This window comes from Nelumbo nucifera, chromosome 6 (genome assembly GCF_055504915.1).
Source record: "Nelumbo nucifera cultivar China Antique chromosome 6, China Antique-T2T, whole genome shotgun sequence".
NCBI classification, from domain to species: domain Eukaryota; kingdom Viridiplantae; phylum Streptophyta; class Magnoliopsida; order Proteales; family Nelumbonaceae; genus Nelumbo; species Nelumbo nucifera.
The window spans coordinates 9,249,561-9,268,327 of record NC_142654.1 but is presented as its reverse complement, the minus strand read 5'-3'; the positions used below and the strand labels follow the sequence as shown (position 1 = coordinate 9,268,327).

General features: G+C 37.1%; 2 protein-coding genes across 3 annotated transcripts in view; one reads left to right on the top strand and one right to left on the bottom strand.

The window, feature by feature from the left end:
• Positions 1 to 2,438: 2,438 nt before the first annotated feature.
• On the bottom strand, positions 2,439 to 10,583 carry LOC109115209 (uncharacterized). 2 transcript variants are annotated; one of them, XM_088889790.1, is made up of 6 exons: positions 9,201 to 9,540; positions 8,598 to 8,688; positions 5,866 to 5,941; positions 4,875 to 5,722; positions 4,684 to 4,764; positions 2,444 to 4,563 (listed from the first exon to the last, which is right to left on the bottom strand). In XM_088889790.1, exons 1-3 carry the CDS (start codon positions 9,414 to 9,416, stop codon positions 5,919 to 5,921), a joined length of 330 nt encoding a protein of 109 aa, XP_088745916.1. In that variant the 5' UTR covers positions 9,417 to 9,540; the 3' UTR covers positions 2,444 to 4,563; positions 4,684 to 4,764; positions 4,875 to 5,722; positions 5,866 to 5,918. The 2 variants fall into 2 exon arrangements, 1 of the variants encoding a protein (XP_088745916.1); XR_016077392.1 differs by having other exon boundaries at positions 2,439 to 4,563; positions 4,707 to 4,764; positions 8,598 to 10,583.
• A 3,080-nt stretch (positions 10,584 to 13,663) lies between these two features.
• Positions 13,664 to 18,767, top strand: part of LOS4 (P-loop containing nucleoside triphosphate hydrolases superfamily protein) — a 29,696-nt gene continuing 24,592 nt past the window's right edge. Inside the window, exons 1-3 of the mRNA XM_010269057.3 lie at positions 13,664 to 14,172; positions 14,271 to 14,564; positions 14,655 to 14,882. Coding sequence (XP_010267359.1) covers positions 13,942 to 14,172; positions 14,271 to 14,564; positions 14,655 to 14,882 — 753 coding nt within the window. The 5' untranslated portion in view covers positions 13,664 to 13,941. The remainder of the gene's footprint in view (positions 14,173 to 14,270; positions 14,565 to 14,654; positions 14,883 to 18,767) is intronic.

Sequence of the window (18,767 nt, the reverse complement as noted above, 5' to 3'; positions counted from 1 at the left end):
TATATAATAAAAACTAAGAATATATATATAATATTATATTTTAAATAATAAATAATATATTATATATTATAAATATATATAATACATATTTATTAATTATAATGTATAAAAAATATAATATATAAATATATGCATACCGGTCGGTTCAGTTAACCACCAGTTTTTCTATTTTGATTAACCAAAACCGAACTGGTACCTTTGATTTTTTTAAAATACTGAACCAAAATCGAATGAACTGGTTCAATTAACCGAACTTTCAATTCGGTTTTTCAGTTTTTATTGCTCACCTCTCGTGTTGGTGGTATCCCTTGAGAGTTGGGGCAGTCAATGCAGTTTATGCCTTTTTCTGGTGGTGGTACACTGGTACACTGGTACCCTTGGTTGGTTTTTTGGATATCCATTTTGGGGATCTAGAGGTTGAATCGGTGGCTATTCTCAAAGCAATCTCTTGGATTGCAACTGCAAATTGCAGTTGTCTGATTTGTTTTGGCTGTTCAAGCTTTGTTTAGGAAAGGAGAATCTCTGTCAAGTGTGATGGTAGAAAAACTCTTGTATCTCTTTATTGATAGAGATACTTCGGAATTGATTGAGCCACTTCGGAGAAGTTATTGAACATAGATTTACAGTAAAGTTCAACTGGTCACAACAGACCTTATTCCGGCTCCCAGCACTTGACTTGCCTGTGTTTTATTAGAGGTTGCAAGGGAGTGCTGTAAATATAAATTAACTCCATTAATTCCTCCTACTGGTTAGCTCTGTTGTGGAACCCATTCATCTAAAAAAATGAATCTAACCTTCTCGATACCTAAAGATTAGGAAGAAAAATCTGCTGCTTCCATGGCCACATGTCATGCAACCACAGCCGTAGCAGATTTGACTCTGCAAGGTAGACATGGTGGACCCATGAAAAGATAAGACTACATATAATTTTAGTTAAAATTCCAATCTTGTCAGCAGAGATTATGAGAGAGAAGAACTTAATTTTCAATGGAACGTTTTCACACAGCCTCATCCATATCTCATGAGAAAGAAACAAGAAAAGGGGGACTGAAAGGGATATAATGCTCAGGTTGAACATATAGGAGAGGAATTATTAAAATAGAGGACACCATCTTCTACATACAAGAATTATTGCTGCTTGCTGGCATTATGCATTATTATTGACAATTGTTGTAAAGTGGAATAATGGTTTGCAAGGTTTTTTAAAATCGGACCAGAGTCACCAGACAGCGAATCGTTCTGGGTCCGATTTCTGGGCTGAACGGTCCGACCGTCCGGTGGTCTGAATGGATGGCTCGTTTTGATAAAAATAAAATAAAATAATTTTTGGCCAAAAAATGGTTTACTGACAAAATCAACAGTTTTTGGGGTGAAACAGAAATTGGTTCCTGGTTTTTCCAGTCTAATCGTCTGGCCTGGTCCAATTTTGAAAACATTGATGTTTTGTGACATATAAATTGTGATATACTGATATCAACATCAATAATTGTTTGATTTATTGTCCCAATGACATCGGATTCGAAGAAACTAACTCTCCATAGCATGGTTTTCAAAATTGGATTGGACCGGACTGGATGGTCAGACTGAAAAACTGGGAACCGATCACCTGACCGGTTCCGTTTTACCCGAGAAGACCAAAAACTGTTGATTTGGTCAGCAAACCGCTGACCTAGGCAGTCGAATCATTCAAACTATTCAACAGTTTTTGGCAATTTTTTTTGTTTTTTTATTTTTTTGTTAGAACAAGCCATCCATTTGATTTGAACGGTCAGACCGCTTGACTCAGGAATCATGCCTTTGGGGCCGTTTCTCACAATCCCATTTGCATTGCTATCCAAAATAGAAAACCACCACAACAGCGACGGAAGAGGTATGTGTCTCATGTCCCACAAGGTCTCTTTGAGAGTTTGGATCAAATCGGCACACATTGAGTAAGCATTCAGAATATTTAGGGACACCTGCCCCATAAAATACCCTCAGCCTACCCTTAAAATGATTTAAACAAAATTTTAAGACAGCTGTCCCATAAAATACCCTCAAGCTCGAAAGGGAAAAGACTTGGAGCAAAACCATGGATGGCATGGCTATAGGTATATATTGTTAGAGAATGAAACCCCATTAGTTAAGAGACTTCACCTAACAGCTAATGGAAGAAAGTGTACCTTCATACCAACTCTGGTGGTCATTGAAGGCACACAAGGGGATATAATTAAGGCCTGTTTGACTTTTATAAAGTATTTTCATACCTTTGAAAATATAAAAATACAAAAAACATGACATAGCCTTTGTATTATGTATTTTGTACTTTTTGCTTTCATATATATACGAGAAACCTCAAAAGCACGAAGTCAGCTTTTTTATACTTTGTGCTTTTGACGAAATTGTGCTTTTATTTTTGTGTGAACGGGTGGTTACACTCTTCAATAAAACTCTTGACCCTACCTCCACTCGTTGTTGCTAGAGTCAGACCGCTGTCATCGGTCTCAAACCCCGAAACCATTGAAAACCATCATTAGAAGTACAAACAGGCATGCTTTTGCCAAATAGAAAATGATACTTTTGTTTTGAAAAGCATACTTTTCAAAATTTTTTATCCAAATAGTTTTTAAATCAAAAATACCAAAGTAAAAGTACTTTATGTACTTTATACTTGGATATTTCTAAGAATACTAAAGTAGAAGTCTATCGAAGCATTGCCTAAGTTTCCACACAAAAATTTATTAGTTTTGAATTGGATATCCAATAACATGCATGTAAAATAAATTATTGTCATTATCATCACCATTGTCCATGCCTTATTCTAATAACTATATGGGGTTGGCTACTTGAATCCTATTTCATGAATCCATCCAAGAAAGTTTCAGGATGCGAGAAATGGAATATAACAGTAATTTTTGTTTTTTTTTCCTTATAAATTACAAGAATGCCACTCTCTCTCTCCTATCAATTCTCTTTCTCTTTCTCCTTACAAATTACAAGAATATCACTTTCACTCCTACCAACTATTTTTTTCCTTACAAATTACAAGAATGTCATTCTCTCTCCTGCCAATTCTATCTCTCTCTCTCTAAGGGAGACCTAAGCTCGGCACCTTAGTTGCTAGGGAGACCTCGGCCCAGCATCTCAACCGCTAGGGGACCTATAACCAAAGGTAGTAGAACTTAAACTTGCTCAAGTCTCTAATTCGAATCGAGCTCAAACTTGACGGCACCTCGACCACTGAGAGAGACCTCAGCTCGACACCTCGTCAACTAAGGGGGACCTTAGCTCGACACCTCGCCTGCTAGGGAAACCTCAGCTCGACACTTCAGCAAATAAGGGAGACCTCGGCTTAACACCTCGGCTGCTAGAGAAACCTACAATCATAGGTAGCCAAGCTCGAACTTCCGAACTTGTTAACTTGAGCCAAGCTCGAGCTCAAGCTAGATTATTAACATCCAGCGGAATTTGATGATGTTTAGAACCTTTTCTTATGTTTAGAATTTAGATTTTAGAACTTTATAACACGTAATATATATATCCTCTTCCCACGCATATCCTACACCTTTTCCATTCCATGCATGTAGCCACTCTTTACTATTTTTAATTTTGTTAAGGATTTGATTAAATGATGGAACAACCTAAGTACTCCTAAGAGTTGAAAACTTCCGTTATGACCTTTTGGAGTAGCCAAAGAAATCCCGTTAAAGGGAACCTCCTTCTCTTTTAATTTATTTATATAGACTAAAAAATCCCGTAAAACCCAAGGCAATTTTCCACTTCTTGGAATAGTCTCTTCCTCCAAGGCTAGAAATAGTCTCTGCAAATCCACCTCTTGGAGTAGCCAAGGTGGCCTTCTCATTTTTTGGATAATTAGACACGTAACAATTTTTGAGAAATTCCTACTAAAGCCCACAATCCACTACTAGGCTACATCCCCCCCACCATTTAGATATGTGAGGACCTCATTTTTTTGGAAAGCTAGACGTGTGGCATTAGAAGTTGCTACTAAAGCCCACAACCCACTACCACCATTTAGACATGACATCCTATTAATTCAAGAAATAAGATTCAAAAAGTGGGTAGTTTCACTCCTGAACATTCTCAATAGGATTCAAAAATAAACCCACATTTGTTTTTGAATGATTTTTTTTCTAAATAAAATACTTTATTAATTACAAACTTGATTTAATTTTCAAGAAGCAACCTAATTTAACCTTTAAAAGTAAATAACTCAAAATAGATTTATTAGATAAATAGTAAATACCAAATAAAGTGGTTATTGTTTACCAATAAGATCTTATTTAATATCTAAATCAAATTAAAAAAAAAACATAAATTAATAGTGAGTTTCAAATAAGTTAGGTCAGAATAGATTGTCAATTGCAAAGATGCAAGACCTATATTAGTTTTTTTAATTTAATTTTTGATACTAAATAGTAAACTTCAATCTAAATTATGCACACATTTAGTTACCCTGTACTTAGTACGGGAGTCATTCTTGGTGTGGGCCCATGCCCGTTGCTGGTCCACTTCATACAGTTGAATCGTCGCTGCCACATAATCTCCTGGAAGTGTCGATGCCTGGAGATAATCGAGAAGAGTTTAGAAAGAGAAGAAATAAAAATGCAAACAAAAAGCAATTACCAAAAAGAAATGTCACCACTTGAGAAAGCTTTAGCATATAGAGAAATGTGAACCTACATGGTTGCGACCACTCTTGATACCTCATTTGGCAAAGAGAGCTCTAGATAATGCGCCTGTAGTGACACGGTTGACGTTTCTCTGGAAGCAATCGCCAAGTCGTGCGAGTCCAAAATCAACATCCCATGTTAGAGTCATTCCCTACAAAAGCCAAACTTTGAACATTGACTAGGGGTTGGAAAGCTGCTTACCAAGGAAAGTGGATCCCTGTGGGGAAGGAAGGGGTTGTTGCAGCATTGGTCTTCCACCGGTCCGCATTCTCGAATTAGGGCCTTCAACGGGTAGGGTTTGCCCAACGGTCCTTGGCAAACCGGACCGAGTATAACGGTTTCAGTTCCATAAATATGTTCGACATGGGAAGCGGGTCGGTTCTTCCTATAAACAGTCCCAAAATGCTTAAGACCCAAAGCCAATTGCTTGATTAAATTTAAATAATATTTTGGTGAATTTCTTATAATTTCATCATAATATATGCTTAAAATTCTTTGTTTTACTTATAGTATTAGTTAAAAGTGTTTGGTTTTTTTTTAGCTTATCAATAGTTTAGTGTTTTTCCGTCAAATTTTATTTTGGTTGCGTTACCAAATTTTAGATTTGGGTTGCTTTTTAAATAAAACACTAGTAGTTTTATATATGATCGGTTCGGTTATTAGTGTAGTTTATTATATAATCTTACATTTTATACTATCAAGAACGGTTCTAGGTGTATGATTTTGTTCCGATTAACAACTGGTTGGGAACTATTTCTGCCTTGACCCGGCTTGGACCATACCCTTTGATAGCCCTATATGTTGAGTGGCCAACTCCCGGTGGAACCACCCCTTGAAACTTGAGAAGGACCGGTCGACCACTCATCCAGCACAAGGGAAACAGAAGGTGAATCCATTAAGAATGTGCAAAACAAAATTAAGAAAAACCAAATCATCACATAAGTCGACGCTTTGTTACCTTGCCAAAATCATCATCCGCAATAGCTCCGAGAAAGGTTGTCGTTGCCGTCTTTGTGCCTGGCTGAATCTGCATTGTCACTAGATGATACCTAGGAAAGCCATACATAATGAGTTCATAATGCAGTTGTCTATTCTATTTCTACCTACTTCTTCAGTCACATAAATGCGATGAAACATTTTGTACTACCAAGAAGGCAAAAAGGTGCTACGTAGGCTTTGCCTTTGTACTTACTCGGTCGGATCTGATGGCAACGTTGAAGATTCAACAACCCATTCCCCGAATGCCTAAGACCTCAAACCATTTGCACCTACACACAGTAGCCGGCAGAATTAGCAACAACAACAACATACACATAGGAGTAGAGAGAAGTTTTTTTATAGTAATAGTTTGCTTACCAAGCTTGCATACAACATACAACATCTAACATGACAACAATAATAAAGAAATGATAACCTTTAAAAAAGTTTTAGCATACAAGGTTCAAATTTGTTTAGAAGTATTTATTAGTTTGTGTGGGTGTGATATCAACACCCAATGACAAAATCGTACCCTACAAAAGAAAAGTTTTGAGCATTATTATGGGGTTGTAAAGGTCCTTTACCAAGAATAGCAAATCCTAATGTAGAAGAAAAAGAGATACAACCTTGGTGCCGCACCAGCCTTCCTGTCTTCTTTCAGCTTGAATTAAGTGCTGTCAACGGTGAGGGCCTACCCAACGGACCAGAACGAGTCGAGCCAATTATAATGGATCTACTCCTGTTCTCGCTTGTCCTGAACCGACTCATACCCTAAACCGATTATTTTGATAATTATATATAATATTTTCTTCAGTTTCTTATAAATTTTATCATATTATATGTTTAAGATGGCACATGTGATATATATATATATATATATATATATATATTTTATAAGTGAGAGATAGATAGATAGTTAAAAGTGTTTAAATTTTAACATATAAATTATGTAGTGTCTTTCTATCAATTTCATGAGGAGCAGTCAGCTTCTTATCCTACGGAACAATAAGTAAATGGAAGTCCATTATGAATGGGATGTGTCCAATACTTAGAGTGCCATCAAAAACCGGAAGCAATGTAAGGTGCAAGAGTCAGCAACCCCTTCCCCAAATGGACAAGACGTTGATCAATCCGCGACTACACGTATGACAACAATGATAAAACTTATTAGGCAGGAAATTGACACAATGATATGGCTAATAACTTTTTAGACATTTCCTATAGCCATTCTCTCCAATCCATATGATTTCTACTCACAACAGAACTGTAAAGCAATTGCATCAACTTCATAAGAGATTCAACTTTCCAATCATTAAAACTCCTACCAAGAAGTGGGTACCACAAACTCTATAATTTTGAACTTGAATGATTGAATTCAATGATTTTCTTTTCCTTCCCATGAAAATGTAAAGTTGTATGGATCTTTTTCAGATTTAGGATGAAATATCATGTAGTGGGTGGTATTGTTTTCTTTTAACTTGAAATGATTTTGTTGTTGAGAAATGGGAGTTCTGACTTCTAAGTGGCCAGAAAAATGGAACTTAAACGTTCAGAATCCTGGCCAAAATCTTTTTGGGGAATGGATCATTTATAAATTTCAGCTCAAATTGTCAACCCATCAATCATTTCAATTCACGGCAACAACACTTAAAGTGGAATGATCCTAGGAATTTAGATTATGAGTCTTGGACTGCACCAGGTTGTTTTGATGTCAAGTTGTCAACCCACCTCTGCTGTTCTCATTGAGTCCAGATAATCAGTTCAAAACACCGGAATGACTGGATGGTATGGATGGTCAAACAATTCAGGCAATAGTTAGTGCATCTAATTTTCAGGGTTGGGATCCAAGAACAATGTTAAGCATTCCTTCTTTCCTTCGTAGAACATCCACCAACTGCAAGATTTTGTGTATTTCGTTGCTGGAAGGGAAGGTCAGGTTTTGTTTCAACCAACTGGAATTGTAGCTCAGCTGCATTAACTTGAAAATTTTACACGATGTTAACAAATGCCATTACCCAATGTTAGTCTGTTGCTACTAAGTTGATGCAACAGTTCAACCTTTAGAATGTTATTCCAGACTATCTGGAGCTAACGTTCTTCTGTGGCATGCACCTAAGTAACCTCATAGCAGCCTCTCATCAAGAATTTGGTAGATCTTCAATTCCATTAAATTTGAAGAGTGCATATGCACACACTGGTTGTGAGGTTGCAACCCTTATCGATTGCACACTCCTTGGACAAGGTAGGGTACTCAAAAAGTTACCCTATTTCCTGTTGTGAGTGGTCTGGTCTAATAGATTTTTAATAAGATTCTGAATTTATATTCTCAATAACTTCAAGACTATAATTTTACATTTTTAACCTAAGGTGCAACATTATCTACAGTCAGGCAGGACTCAGGCCAGTCTGGCCCATTTCTCATCCCTTGATTTATCAGAATGAATTTTTTCACCTGAAGATTGATGGCTGCAAAAAGTTTTGAGTTTGTTTATAAGCATTTATGCAGGATCGTTTACAAGTTAGGTGATATTAACCTTCTTTTATATAAGAGGCACATTTGTGGCCTTACTTTATATATAAAATTGAAAGTGTTTTTTCTTTGAAACTAAGGCTGTAGTGCAAGTCTATGTGCACTAGTACAAATGCAGGAGAGTGCAAATTAAAAAAAAAAAAATGCTTACTCTCGTTTTATTTTGTTTTGGGTTTTACCTTACTCTACTTCATGTCTTAATTTATTTCATTTGTACTGCAATCAAACAAAATAAGATAAAATTTGAAACAAAAATAGGTTAGAATTTACACTTAAATCATATGCACTGTCATAATTGTGCATTAGTGCAAATTTATTTGCATTGCAATCAAACACAACCTAAGTGAAAAAATTCAGCAGTTGAAGAAAGCAATTATAAACAACTATATTTGGATCGGAAAGATGAAGGAACAGACCTGAAAGCAATAGAAGAATATCAATTATGAGACCCACTAAAAACAACTGACTTCTCAAATTTGAGCAACAATGATTATAAGCCGCCTGCACCTGTGAATTTAGGCAGAAGGTTTTGTCAAAAGAGAAATTAGAATTTGGGCAAAAGGTTTCATCAAAAGAAAAGTTAGGGAACAATCAAAACAATGAAATATCTATTTTCTTAATGGCTGTTCACCGTGGAGATGCTACGGTGAAAGTGGACATTAAAGAGGGAGTACGTAGATGGGGATACTCATTGAGAAGGTTGATTATTGAATAGGGAGAATACCTGTCACATGCTGTTGAGACTATAATCTTTTTCATTTTCATAGATTTTCTTTTTATTTTATTTAAAAGTATCTTTGACCAAGCATAACCTATATTTCATGCCCCTTGGAGCTAGAAACATAAAAAAGCTGGAGAGAACCAACATTAAAAAGCTGACAGAAAAAACAAAACTAAAATTCATCCAGGTTATAGAGATGAAACTCCAATATATCCCCTAATATGATATCCAAATCCTCTCTTAAAACTAGGATAAAAGCTGGAGAGATCAAAACCCAAACTGCAACCAAGATACTAACAGCTGCCACAATCTTCACCAGATTCCAGCATTTGTCTTCAGAGCCACTTCTGATCTTTTCTTTCATAAACTTACAAAACCGGGAAAATAAAATGCCTGCATGAAGCGCAACCTTGAAGGCACCAGAAACAAAGCTCTCCCTATCAAACCTGAGACTTCTGCAATTCCTCAAAAGCTTCCCCCCTAACCAACCACTGCTTTGCAGCTCCCCCATCATTCTTCAGCCATTATTTCTTCCTCTCCCCCTTCATCTTCCTCCCAAACCTTCCCCCCAGACTTTCAGTTTGTTCGCCTCTTCCCTTCTGTTTCGTTCAAATTGTTCAATTGCTTTTCTAACCACCGTTCCCCGCCCCCCCCCCCCCCCAAAAAAAAAAAAAAGAACCCAAGAGACTTCCCATTTTCAACCTGTCTATCCACTAGACTATCAAAACCCACTCTTTTCTTTTTGGGGATGCCATCTGTAGAAATCTCTTCATTTCCACTTCCTCCCCCCTCTCCTTTCCCCTTGTTCGTCAGGCTGAGGTTCTATGGCTTCCTTATTTTCCGCCCCTCCCGTTCTTTCATTCTTCCCCCTTCCTTCCACTGCCACCTTTTCAATGGCTTCCTCTTCATCTAAGTTCTCCTTACCTTCCTCCTCAACAGTGACCTCTAACCTATTTCTTTCCCTCTTCTCCTTTGAGGACTCCTCATCTTTTTTGAATGGAAGGGAGGGAATCTGACATCGTGTTAGCTGGGTCTAACTCTGTAGATGTTACCTTGTCTCTATCTTTCAATGAGGCTTGACCAATTTAACACTTGTACATCTACAAACAACCTCCAGTACTTCAATTTTTTTAAGGTATATGCCTGTTTCAACTACAAATAGCTTCAAATAATAGTTGCATGTCGATTTCTATAAATCAGCTTCAAGTATAAAGAGCAATTGTACCAAACAACCTATGGGAGGTTCCCCAGGACAAATCTGGCCTTCCAATTACCATACATCTACCTTACTGATGTTACGGTAAGTACAAGTCATCACCTGACCTACAAACACACCCTAAAGGATCGCACGGTCCACAAAAAAAAAATTGAAAAATAGGTTCTAAACCCTTCACATCAATCACACGAAACAGTTACAGAAGGTTTTCTTGGTACACAACCAAGAGAGGGAGAGAAAAAAGTCTGAAAAAAGCCTTCTCAGACCAGTCTGATTGGTATTCTCAAGCTTCTCCAAGAGAAACACAGCAAAATGAGTGGAACACTTGATCGGTTCCATTTTCCTGGCATAACAGACCTGCTTTGTTACCATATTATCTTGGAGAAAACAGTAGAGAGCTGGAACAGAAGAGAAGAAAAAGTGGAGAAGAGAGGATAATAGAAGAGAAGAAGAACGATAGGCAAAAAGTTCTGTTGGCGGTGCCAGAAATAGTTTATACCAGGGCGATCAAAAAACAAATAAAGAAAAAATACAAAAATGCCCTTGAAGCATTAAAAGTGAAACCTTTCACCTTAATAATTGACCACCTGAAACTAAGAGGTTTTCAGATGCCAAATATTGTGTTTTGTGCATGAAATGGAAAAGGGATGTGAATCATTTATTTATACATTATTGCTGGACAGAGTTCAAATGGGATTTCTTCTTTAAAATGGCATTGGAAATCATTGTAAGATGCATGGTAACCCTTTGAGTAGCATGAACAAAATTATGAGTTATCAGGAATGTTGGGATCACCTCATAACCTTTCAATCCTTTTTTCTCTAGAATCATTTGGCATGCAACATTGTCATCATAACTGTAGAAGAAAAGGGCCATTTGATTTTAAAGCAGTGGGGGAAAACTGGACCAGGCCAGACAGTCAGACTGGAAAAACCAGGAACTTGTCAGGTGATCGGTTCCGTCTTATTTCAGAACCATTATTTTATCAAAAACCGTTGATTTGATCAATAAATCGCTGATCTGGGCGATCAAATCGTTCGAATCATCTTCGACAGTGACAGTTTTTATTTATTTATTTATTTTGTCATGGGTCATCCATTCAGTTCCAATGACCGGACCATTTGACCCAGAAACCAAACCCCTAAAATCGATTCATCGTCCAGTTTGATTTTAAAAACCTTGATGAGCCTTTGAAGAGGCTCACGAATGCCAATCACCATATCATCCCAACATTTATGTTGTGTCACTGCACTTTGTTGATAGCTCCTACATCTTTGTTTCTTTTCTAAACCGGAGTATCCTCTCATATACAATCTCCTTGGGGCTTTTCTTAATTTCTTGTATCTTCCAGCTTCTTTGGTTCCATATCGGCATTTTATCGAATACCACTAAGGCATTAACTACATCCTTTTGTTCCACCATACACCGTTCAGGACCTTGTGACGGCAAATCCCAATCTTCAATTAATCATCTCATGTTTGGGGCAAGGCGGGATATGTCCTCCCGTGCTTTTCTTTTCATGTTTCAGCCAATTATTTAATATTAATAAAATTTGAAGGTTGCTGCCCCTCCACCAGAGTAAAGGTTGCTTTGGAGAAACTAATAAAAGAAGCTTTGGTAGAAAGCCATAATTTAGGTCGTAAGGTAGCTATTTTTTACCATTGCTTATAAGCTGTCTGGGTGGAGCCCACCTTGTAAATCTAGAAGCTATCACATGAAAGCACTCCAAAACAGACACCAAAGTTAAAACTTGTCCTTTTAAGCACCTATATAAAGTTGCTAATATGTCAAGTTTTGATCGTGATAGGGTGGAACTGGCCCGATCCAATTATAATTGGGATACAAAACTCTAAATAAAAACTAAATCAATTATATATTAATCAGGTTAATTAGGTCTGATCCAATTATATACTTGACATTTGGTTCATTGTTGGAATTAGAACCGAAATCCCTTGGAATCAAAGTTGGAATTATCTATTCTCCCACTTGTTTGGTTCAAATGGGATTTAGAATTGGATTTCATATAGTATGTATGACTCTCAATAAGGAAGGTTGGGGGTTTGAAGTCACTTATCTTTGTTTTTTTTTTAATCTGATCCACTAGAGTGAGATTCCCATTACCAAGGGGGGGAGGCCAAAAATGGCCATTTCCCTCAAATGGGGAATTGCCATTCTATAAGAATGGGAATTCTAATCTAATTCTGGCCAATCAAATAGTTAAAATTGGAATGGGCATTACTTTTAATATGACAACTTGGATTTCATTTTTGATAAATATAACCTTAAAAATGGCAGTAAATAGTAAAATTTTTATATTGTTATAAAAACAAGTGTTTTTTTAACTAAAATTATCTTATGTAACGTACAAAATTATCCTTTTAGACATGAAATATAACACAAATTACAAGAAAACCATGAGACTTTTATATATTATTAGTTACATGTTTGGTTTGGCTCTTAATCAATTTAGAATAGCAAAAACCGGTATAATCAGTTTGGTTATATCAGGTAGACCTGACCCATTAATGACCTTAGCAAGAATTTAGGTAACTATAGGGATGGAAAATTTCCCCATAAAATTAGGGCCCCACCCTTACCTAAGTGGTGCATGTTTTCCCCTATCTTAAACAAGGCAATGGGAAATATTTTTGCCCCAAACTAGGGCTAGATTTGCATATAATTTCCCAAATCCACCATGAGCCCAGTGGTAAATTACTAAAATTCTCCTAGGTTTAATATTAATTTCTAAAATATCCCTGCATTTCTGTCAAATTGTTAAAACCTATAGTATCCTCTCATCTCATTTCTAAAATACCCCCCAATTCTCATAATATAGTTTCTAAAATGTCTCAAATTCCCATAATATCATTTCTAAAATGCCCCCAAATTTACTTTCAGGTGGGGAAAAATTAAGGGATTCTCCATCCTTGACAAGGAGAAGTTGCTATACCATGAATCCACCCCGTTGCTATTCCTAAATCATAATCATCTATGCCTTATCCCAACTATATGGAGTTGGCTACATGAATCCTATTTTGCCAATCTGATCAGTTCTTATAATTAGCATAGTTGGTGGTCTTCTATGCACCTGTCCAAATCATCTTAGTCTATTCTTTCTCATTTTATCACCAATTAGAGCTATTCCTAAGTTTCTAGAAATAACTTCATCACTATTCCTATCATTTCTATCTTACTCTACTCCATACAATATAATTGGCCTTACAACTGTTTTATAAAATTTTCTTTTAATTTAAGTGGTATTCACCTGTTACCTAAAAATCTAGGTGTACCCTTTCTATTTTCTCGTTCTAATGCTTTGGGTGAAATCCTCCTCATCTCTCCCTTATATGAATTATTGAACCATGATATCCGAAATTATCACATCAATAACATGGTTTGGGTTGGGCCCATTCGTATATGGAGAACAAGCATCAGAAACAGCTGAAATTTCCCAAATGTAAAATCTCAGACGTGGACTGGGCCAACTACGAGCCCATATCTTCCGCATCCGCCCCAGCACATGGGCGTCTAGACTTCTCTAGACTGAGAGAACCGTCTGAGTCGAGATTCCGTAGTCGGTGAGTCGTCTCGCCCTCCTCACTCCTCAGTCCTTCGTATTAACACTTCCCGAGTGTTAGCGACTTAGCGTAATATGTCCGATTGACTGCCGTCCGCAATTCGAGCACCAACTGTACTTGAATTATACAGTCTGATCATTCAGTCGTCCTACCCATTCTCTCTCTCCCTCTCTCTCTCTCTCTCTCTCTCTCTCTCTCTCTCTCTCTCCAGCTTCATCTCTGTTCCTCTCCTGCAAATCGACTTAATGGCTGACAGCAGTAACGTAGCCGCTTCTGGGACAGAGAATGTCCCGGAAGTAAATCCACCGCAAGTTAGACGTTCTTGGGCCGACGAGGAAGATGATATGGCCGAAGAACCCACTTCGTCGGCGTCCGGAGACAAGCCGGCTGAACTGAATGTCGATTCTCTGGCAATCGATGAGAGCAAGAAAGTCAACAAGTTTCTGGACGAACCAGAAGATTCGAATATTAAAGCGGTAACAGAGTTTTTCTTTTTTTCCCCCACTTGTTTCTTCTTGGATATTAGGGTTTTAGATCACCAATTTGTTTTTTCTTCACACTAATTTTGATCTAGGTTACATCGGGGGATACTCCCTATACGTCTGCTTCTACTTTCGAGGATTTGAAACTGTCTCCTGAGCTGCTGCAGGGGCTTTATGTTGAGATGAGATTTAATAAGCCTAGTAAGATTCAGGCAATAAGCTTGCCGATGATCCTGACTCCACCGTATAAGGATTTAATAGCGCAAGCTCACAATGGTTCTGGAAAGACCACTTGCTTTGTGCTCGGGATGCTGAGTCGGGTTGATCCCAATCTCAAAGCACCTCAGGCGCTTTGCATTTGCCCTACAAGAGAGTTGGCCATCCAGGTATCTATTTATTAATATTCTTTTCTGCACCTCCTCCTGTTGGTGGTATTTGTTGGTTCATATTGTAACGGTAGGAAACGAATGTTGCAGAATCTGGAAGTTCTACTGAAAATGGGAAAATACACAGGGATAAGTACTGAATGTGCTATTCCCTCGGATAGTTCCAACTATCTTCCAATTTATAAAAGGGCGCCAATAACGGCACAAATAGTGATCGGAACTCCCGGTACCATAAAAAAGTGGATGTCAGCAAAGAAACTTGGGACGAGGGATATTAAAATTCTTGTTTTTGATGAGGCTGATCACATGTTAGCAGAGGTAACTTGTTTGCATTTAACTGACTTCAAATTTATTCATAGGATTAAGTTCCTGGGATTTTCTACTGTTCCTCCTCGCTTGACTATTTACAGAATTCTGTCCCAAGTTTTCTTAACCTAGCATGAAATATTGCTGCAAGCATACATACACACATACATAGCTATATATACATATGGACATGGGTTAAAGTAGTGAGAAATGATTTGAGGGCCTATAGTTTAATAATGGATATGGCACTGTAAAGAACAGAACGGAATGACAGAACAGGACATATGTAGCCCATCCCATAAAATTAAGATAAAGCTTAGACGATGACATACGTATATAATACACACATGTGACACTTTGAGAGAGCATATTAATTGGGAACACAAATAACTATCACTATTAAACAACTCCTTGGCAAGGAAGTAAGGATGATCTGTAAATGAGTTTATTGGCCAATTTGATATCCATATATACATATACCAATCTCATGGCCTTTTGCATCAGATTGATGAACCGTGCTCTAGAATTGTTCCCAAACCCGTTTCTACTACATTTGTGGGAGTTGGAGATAATCTAATTCCCTCTTTTATTAAGGAACCTCAACCTTGTTCACTATATGTGGTAAGGCATGCAAAAATCTAGAACTCTGCCATATTTCCTTATTTCATTTAAACCTCCTTTTGTTCTACTTCCACCAAAAGAGATGTCAAATTGAGAGTCTTTCCCAAATGCAGCCTCTGTACTACTGTACTTAACGGCTATCAGTTCTGCCCTTATTGAATTTCACATAACAGGAGATTTATCAAAAAAAAAAAACAATTCCCATAACAAGAGGTCCTGAGAAAATGTTAGGATATGTCCTTGATGGCCTCTACAGACCTCTCCAACTCGTGAAGCTCCTGGGCTACACAAACTACAGCCCTCAAAATTTAGGGGGTGTATGCGAAGTTTTTCCAAGCAATCTTTCAGGCTTTTCAAAGCTCGGAAGACCAAAATTTGGTCTTTTTCTGTTTGGCAATGTAGGACAGGAAGCTGAAAAGACCAATGCACAGAAACCTCGTGGAAGCCCAAAATGGTGAAAATCAGGAAGCTTCAATGAAGCTTCCCATCTTTCCGTCCCTAAAATCTCTCATTTAACAGATCAGTAGACCATGGTAGATCAAGATACTTACCATGGTCATTATCTTTAAAGACAGGATCCCAAAAGCTCAGTATCTCTTTTTGCCATCTAGGCTATCGGAAGATCTTTCTAAAATGACTTGCTGAACATCACCTTAATTTGACGATGTTAGTGCTGAGTGGACTCAGATGCCAATGAGTCCTTTGTTTAGCTGATGTGGAAGAACTCAACCATTGCCAGTTTCTATCTGTATCTTATGTTGAGAAAGGGTCAAAGATCTTCCGAGTTTTGACCAATGCATAACCCTTATTGATATGGTTTCTATAATACCTTCTTGAGATGTTTCCGTTCTCTTGAAAATTCTCCATTTCTTTTTCCTATAATGTCCAAATGATTGTCACCCTGGTGCATTTTCACATTATTTTACCTTTCTTTCTATTTTAAGGGATGATAGATAAGCCCACCTCATTAGAAGGAGGTGTCCATCTACAGCCAGACAGAGAAAAGAACCAATGCCATACTCAATGAGCGAAAAACAGGAGATTATCAGGTGATGTGTTAATTTCCCATAGGTGTTAAAAAGGATAGAACAATTTGGGGCTGGGGGGGATAAACACCAAGAAGGTCTTTTCTTCTGCAGAGTCTCAAGGTTGTTGATTTATGTACACATGCAAAAACATGTCTGCACCTATCTGCAGATCCTTTTTTTGTTTTTTGAGCTTGCTAATTCAGACTCCACACAGACACATAACAGAAGCTCGTTTGGTTGAATCTTGTTCTCTTGATTGAGACAGCAAACTGTTGTGTTATTTGTAATGGTGTTTGGACTTCTAGTGATCTCATGACGTTCCTTATCTCCAAGATTCCCCAATATTCCCTCCATCTTCTCTTAATAGGATAGAGAGGGCTATTCAAGATAGGTAGAATGTTAGTTATCAATAAAAAGACTAGATAGAATGTTAGTTATAAAAAAAAAAGACTAGATAGAATGTTCTCTCCAATCTTTGTAGGTGTTAGTAAAACTAAATGGCTAAAAGGGTTTTGCAAATCATGTTTATATACTGTTATACAATGGTTAATTGTTTATAATGTTAATCAAAAAAATGTTTGTAATATTAATAAAAGTGATATTCATATTGGGATAATAAACCAGAAGCTATGGTTAAACAGTTAGTCATTATTTGATTTAAATAAGTAGAAGATATATATTTGTTTATAAGATAGGTGAATTAATCTTCCATGTGAGGCTCACTAATCAAATATAAGGTGTGTTTGATACTTATGCCTCACCCAAAGGAATATATTTCATAAATGCTTCAGTCTGAGGTGAATGCCCCAAATGTAAATTATGCATCTTCAGGCATTTTAGGAATAGCTTGACTGCCTTGTAGGGCATCTTAAAACATTGATTTGATCAGTTTTTCTTGATCAATAACAAACATTGATTTTATCAGTTCCTACAAGGAAGCTGGCCCAACCAATGATGACATTTATTATTGCCTTATTTTACATCAGATGGTGTCAAAAAAAAAATCAAATGGGAGCCAAAAGAACTTCCATTTTTCTCTTGCTAATTATGTGGTTCTTTTTTCTTCTAATCAATATTTGAATTGCTTTTGTTAAGAATCAAAACAATAAATATAGAAAATACTGTATCATGAACAAATCAATGTCTCAATTTTTTTTTCTTGATAAGCAAGACTAAGTATAACTATTGCAACAACAGCAAAATGTACAAAGTTGGTAACTGAATAAGCTGCCTTGATTACAAACAAGTACCTTTATCAGTTTGCAAGTCCATTCCAGATTGGGGCTTCTTCAAATAAATTTTTCTCTATTGACCCCAGATCTAGCCAGTGAGTATTGGCTGCAAGTCATTCCTAAAATAAGGTAGTAAAAAAGCACTGGTTGTTCTAGGAACCCACCTGAACAAGGCATTTAGGCTGTTGAGTCTTTGCTCTAGCTTCTCTAACAAGAACCTGAACATCTGTGGTACTTCATTCCCTAGACTCTAGTCATATTATGACCACTTGGCAATCCCCTTCCATGTTTATTCCATTCTATCCAGCGCTTGAGGTCAATCTTTACTTGAGATCAAGATTTCTACTCTCACTGACTTAACACCACTCACCAGCCCTGAGAAGCTGATAGCTATGTTGACCTAATCATCACTTATCACCCCCTGACCAATGATAGTCCCTGCACCTCCTTCATCCTAGTGGTAATGATAATGTGGGGTGGCTGACTTTCACAAATATTGGATGATCTGACTTTCATTTTGGCCACTAAAAAAGCTTCTTAGAGGATGTAACTGATGCTCAACAGATGAGCCCTACCTGATAAAAAGATTGGGTGTCCCATTCCACCACCAGCCTCTTGATGCACAATGGGTGACCATGACCCTGAAGAAGAGCAAGGACCTTGAATTTAGATAGATTGTCTTCACCAAAAGGAAGCATCCAATTAAATACCACCTCTTGTAAAGTTTTACTGAATCTACACATTAGAAAGTGAAGATATTATAGACTTGACATAGAATCTACATTTTGTTCCATTTTCTTTCTTTTTTTTTGTCTAGTTTACATTTTGTCATTGATATGGTTCTGTTTTATTTTGAACTTTTCTTGATTAATGTTTCTATTTTAATGCTTGAGGACCTTCCAGAAAGAATATTTCTTGATTTATTTTGTTGATATAGTGGCATCTAATAAAATTTTATGAGTTATAGGGAAGAGTAGTAGAATGGCCCTTTTACGCTTCCATACCCAGAAAAGGTT

Coding starts and splice junctions, on each gene's coding strand:
- LOC109115209 (XM_088889790.1), bottom strand. CDS start 9,416: ATGATGGGGGAGCTGCAAAGCAGTGGTTGGTTAGGGGGGAAGCTTTTG. Junction 8,689..9,200: donor TGGTGAAGATTGTGGCAGCT/GTTAGTATCTTG, acceptor CTAAATTCACAG/GTGCAGGCGGCTTATAATCA. Junction 5,942..8,597: donor TATTCTTCTATTGCTTTCAG/GTCTGTTCCTTC, acceptor TACTGTGTGTAG/GTGCAAATGGTTTGAGGTCT.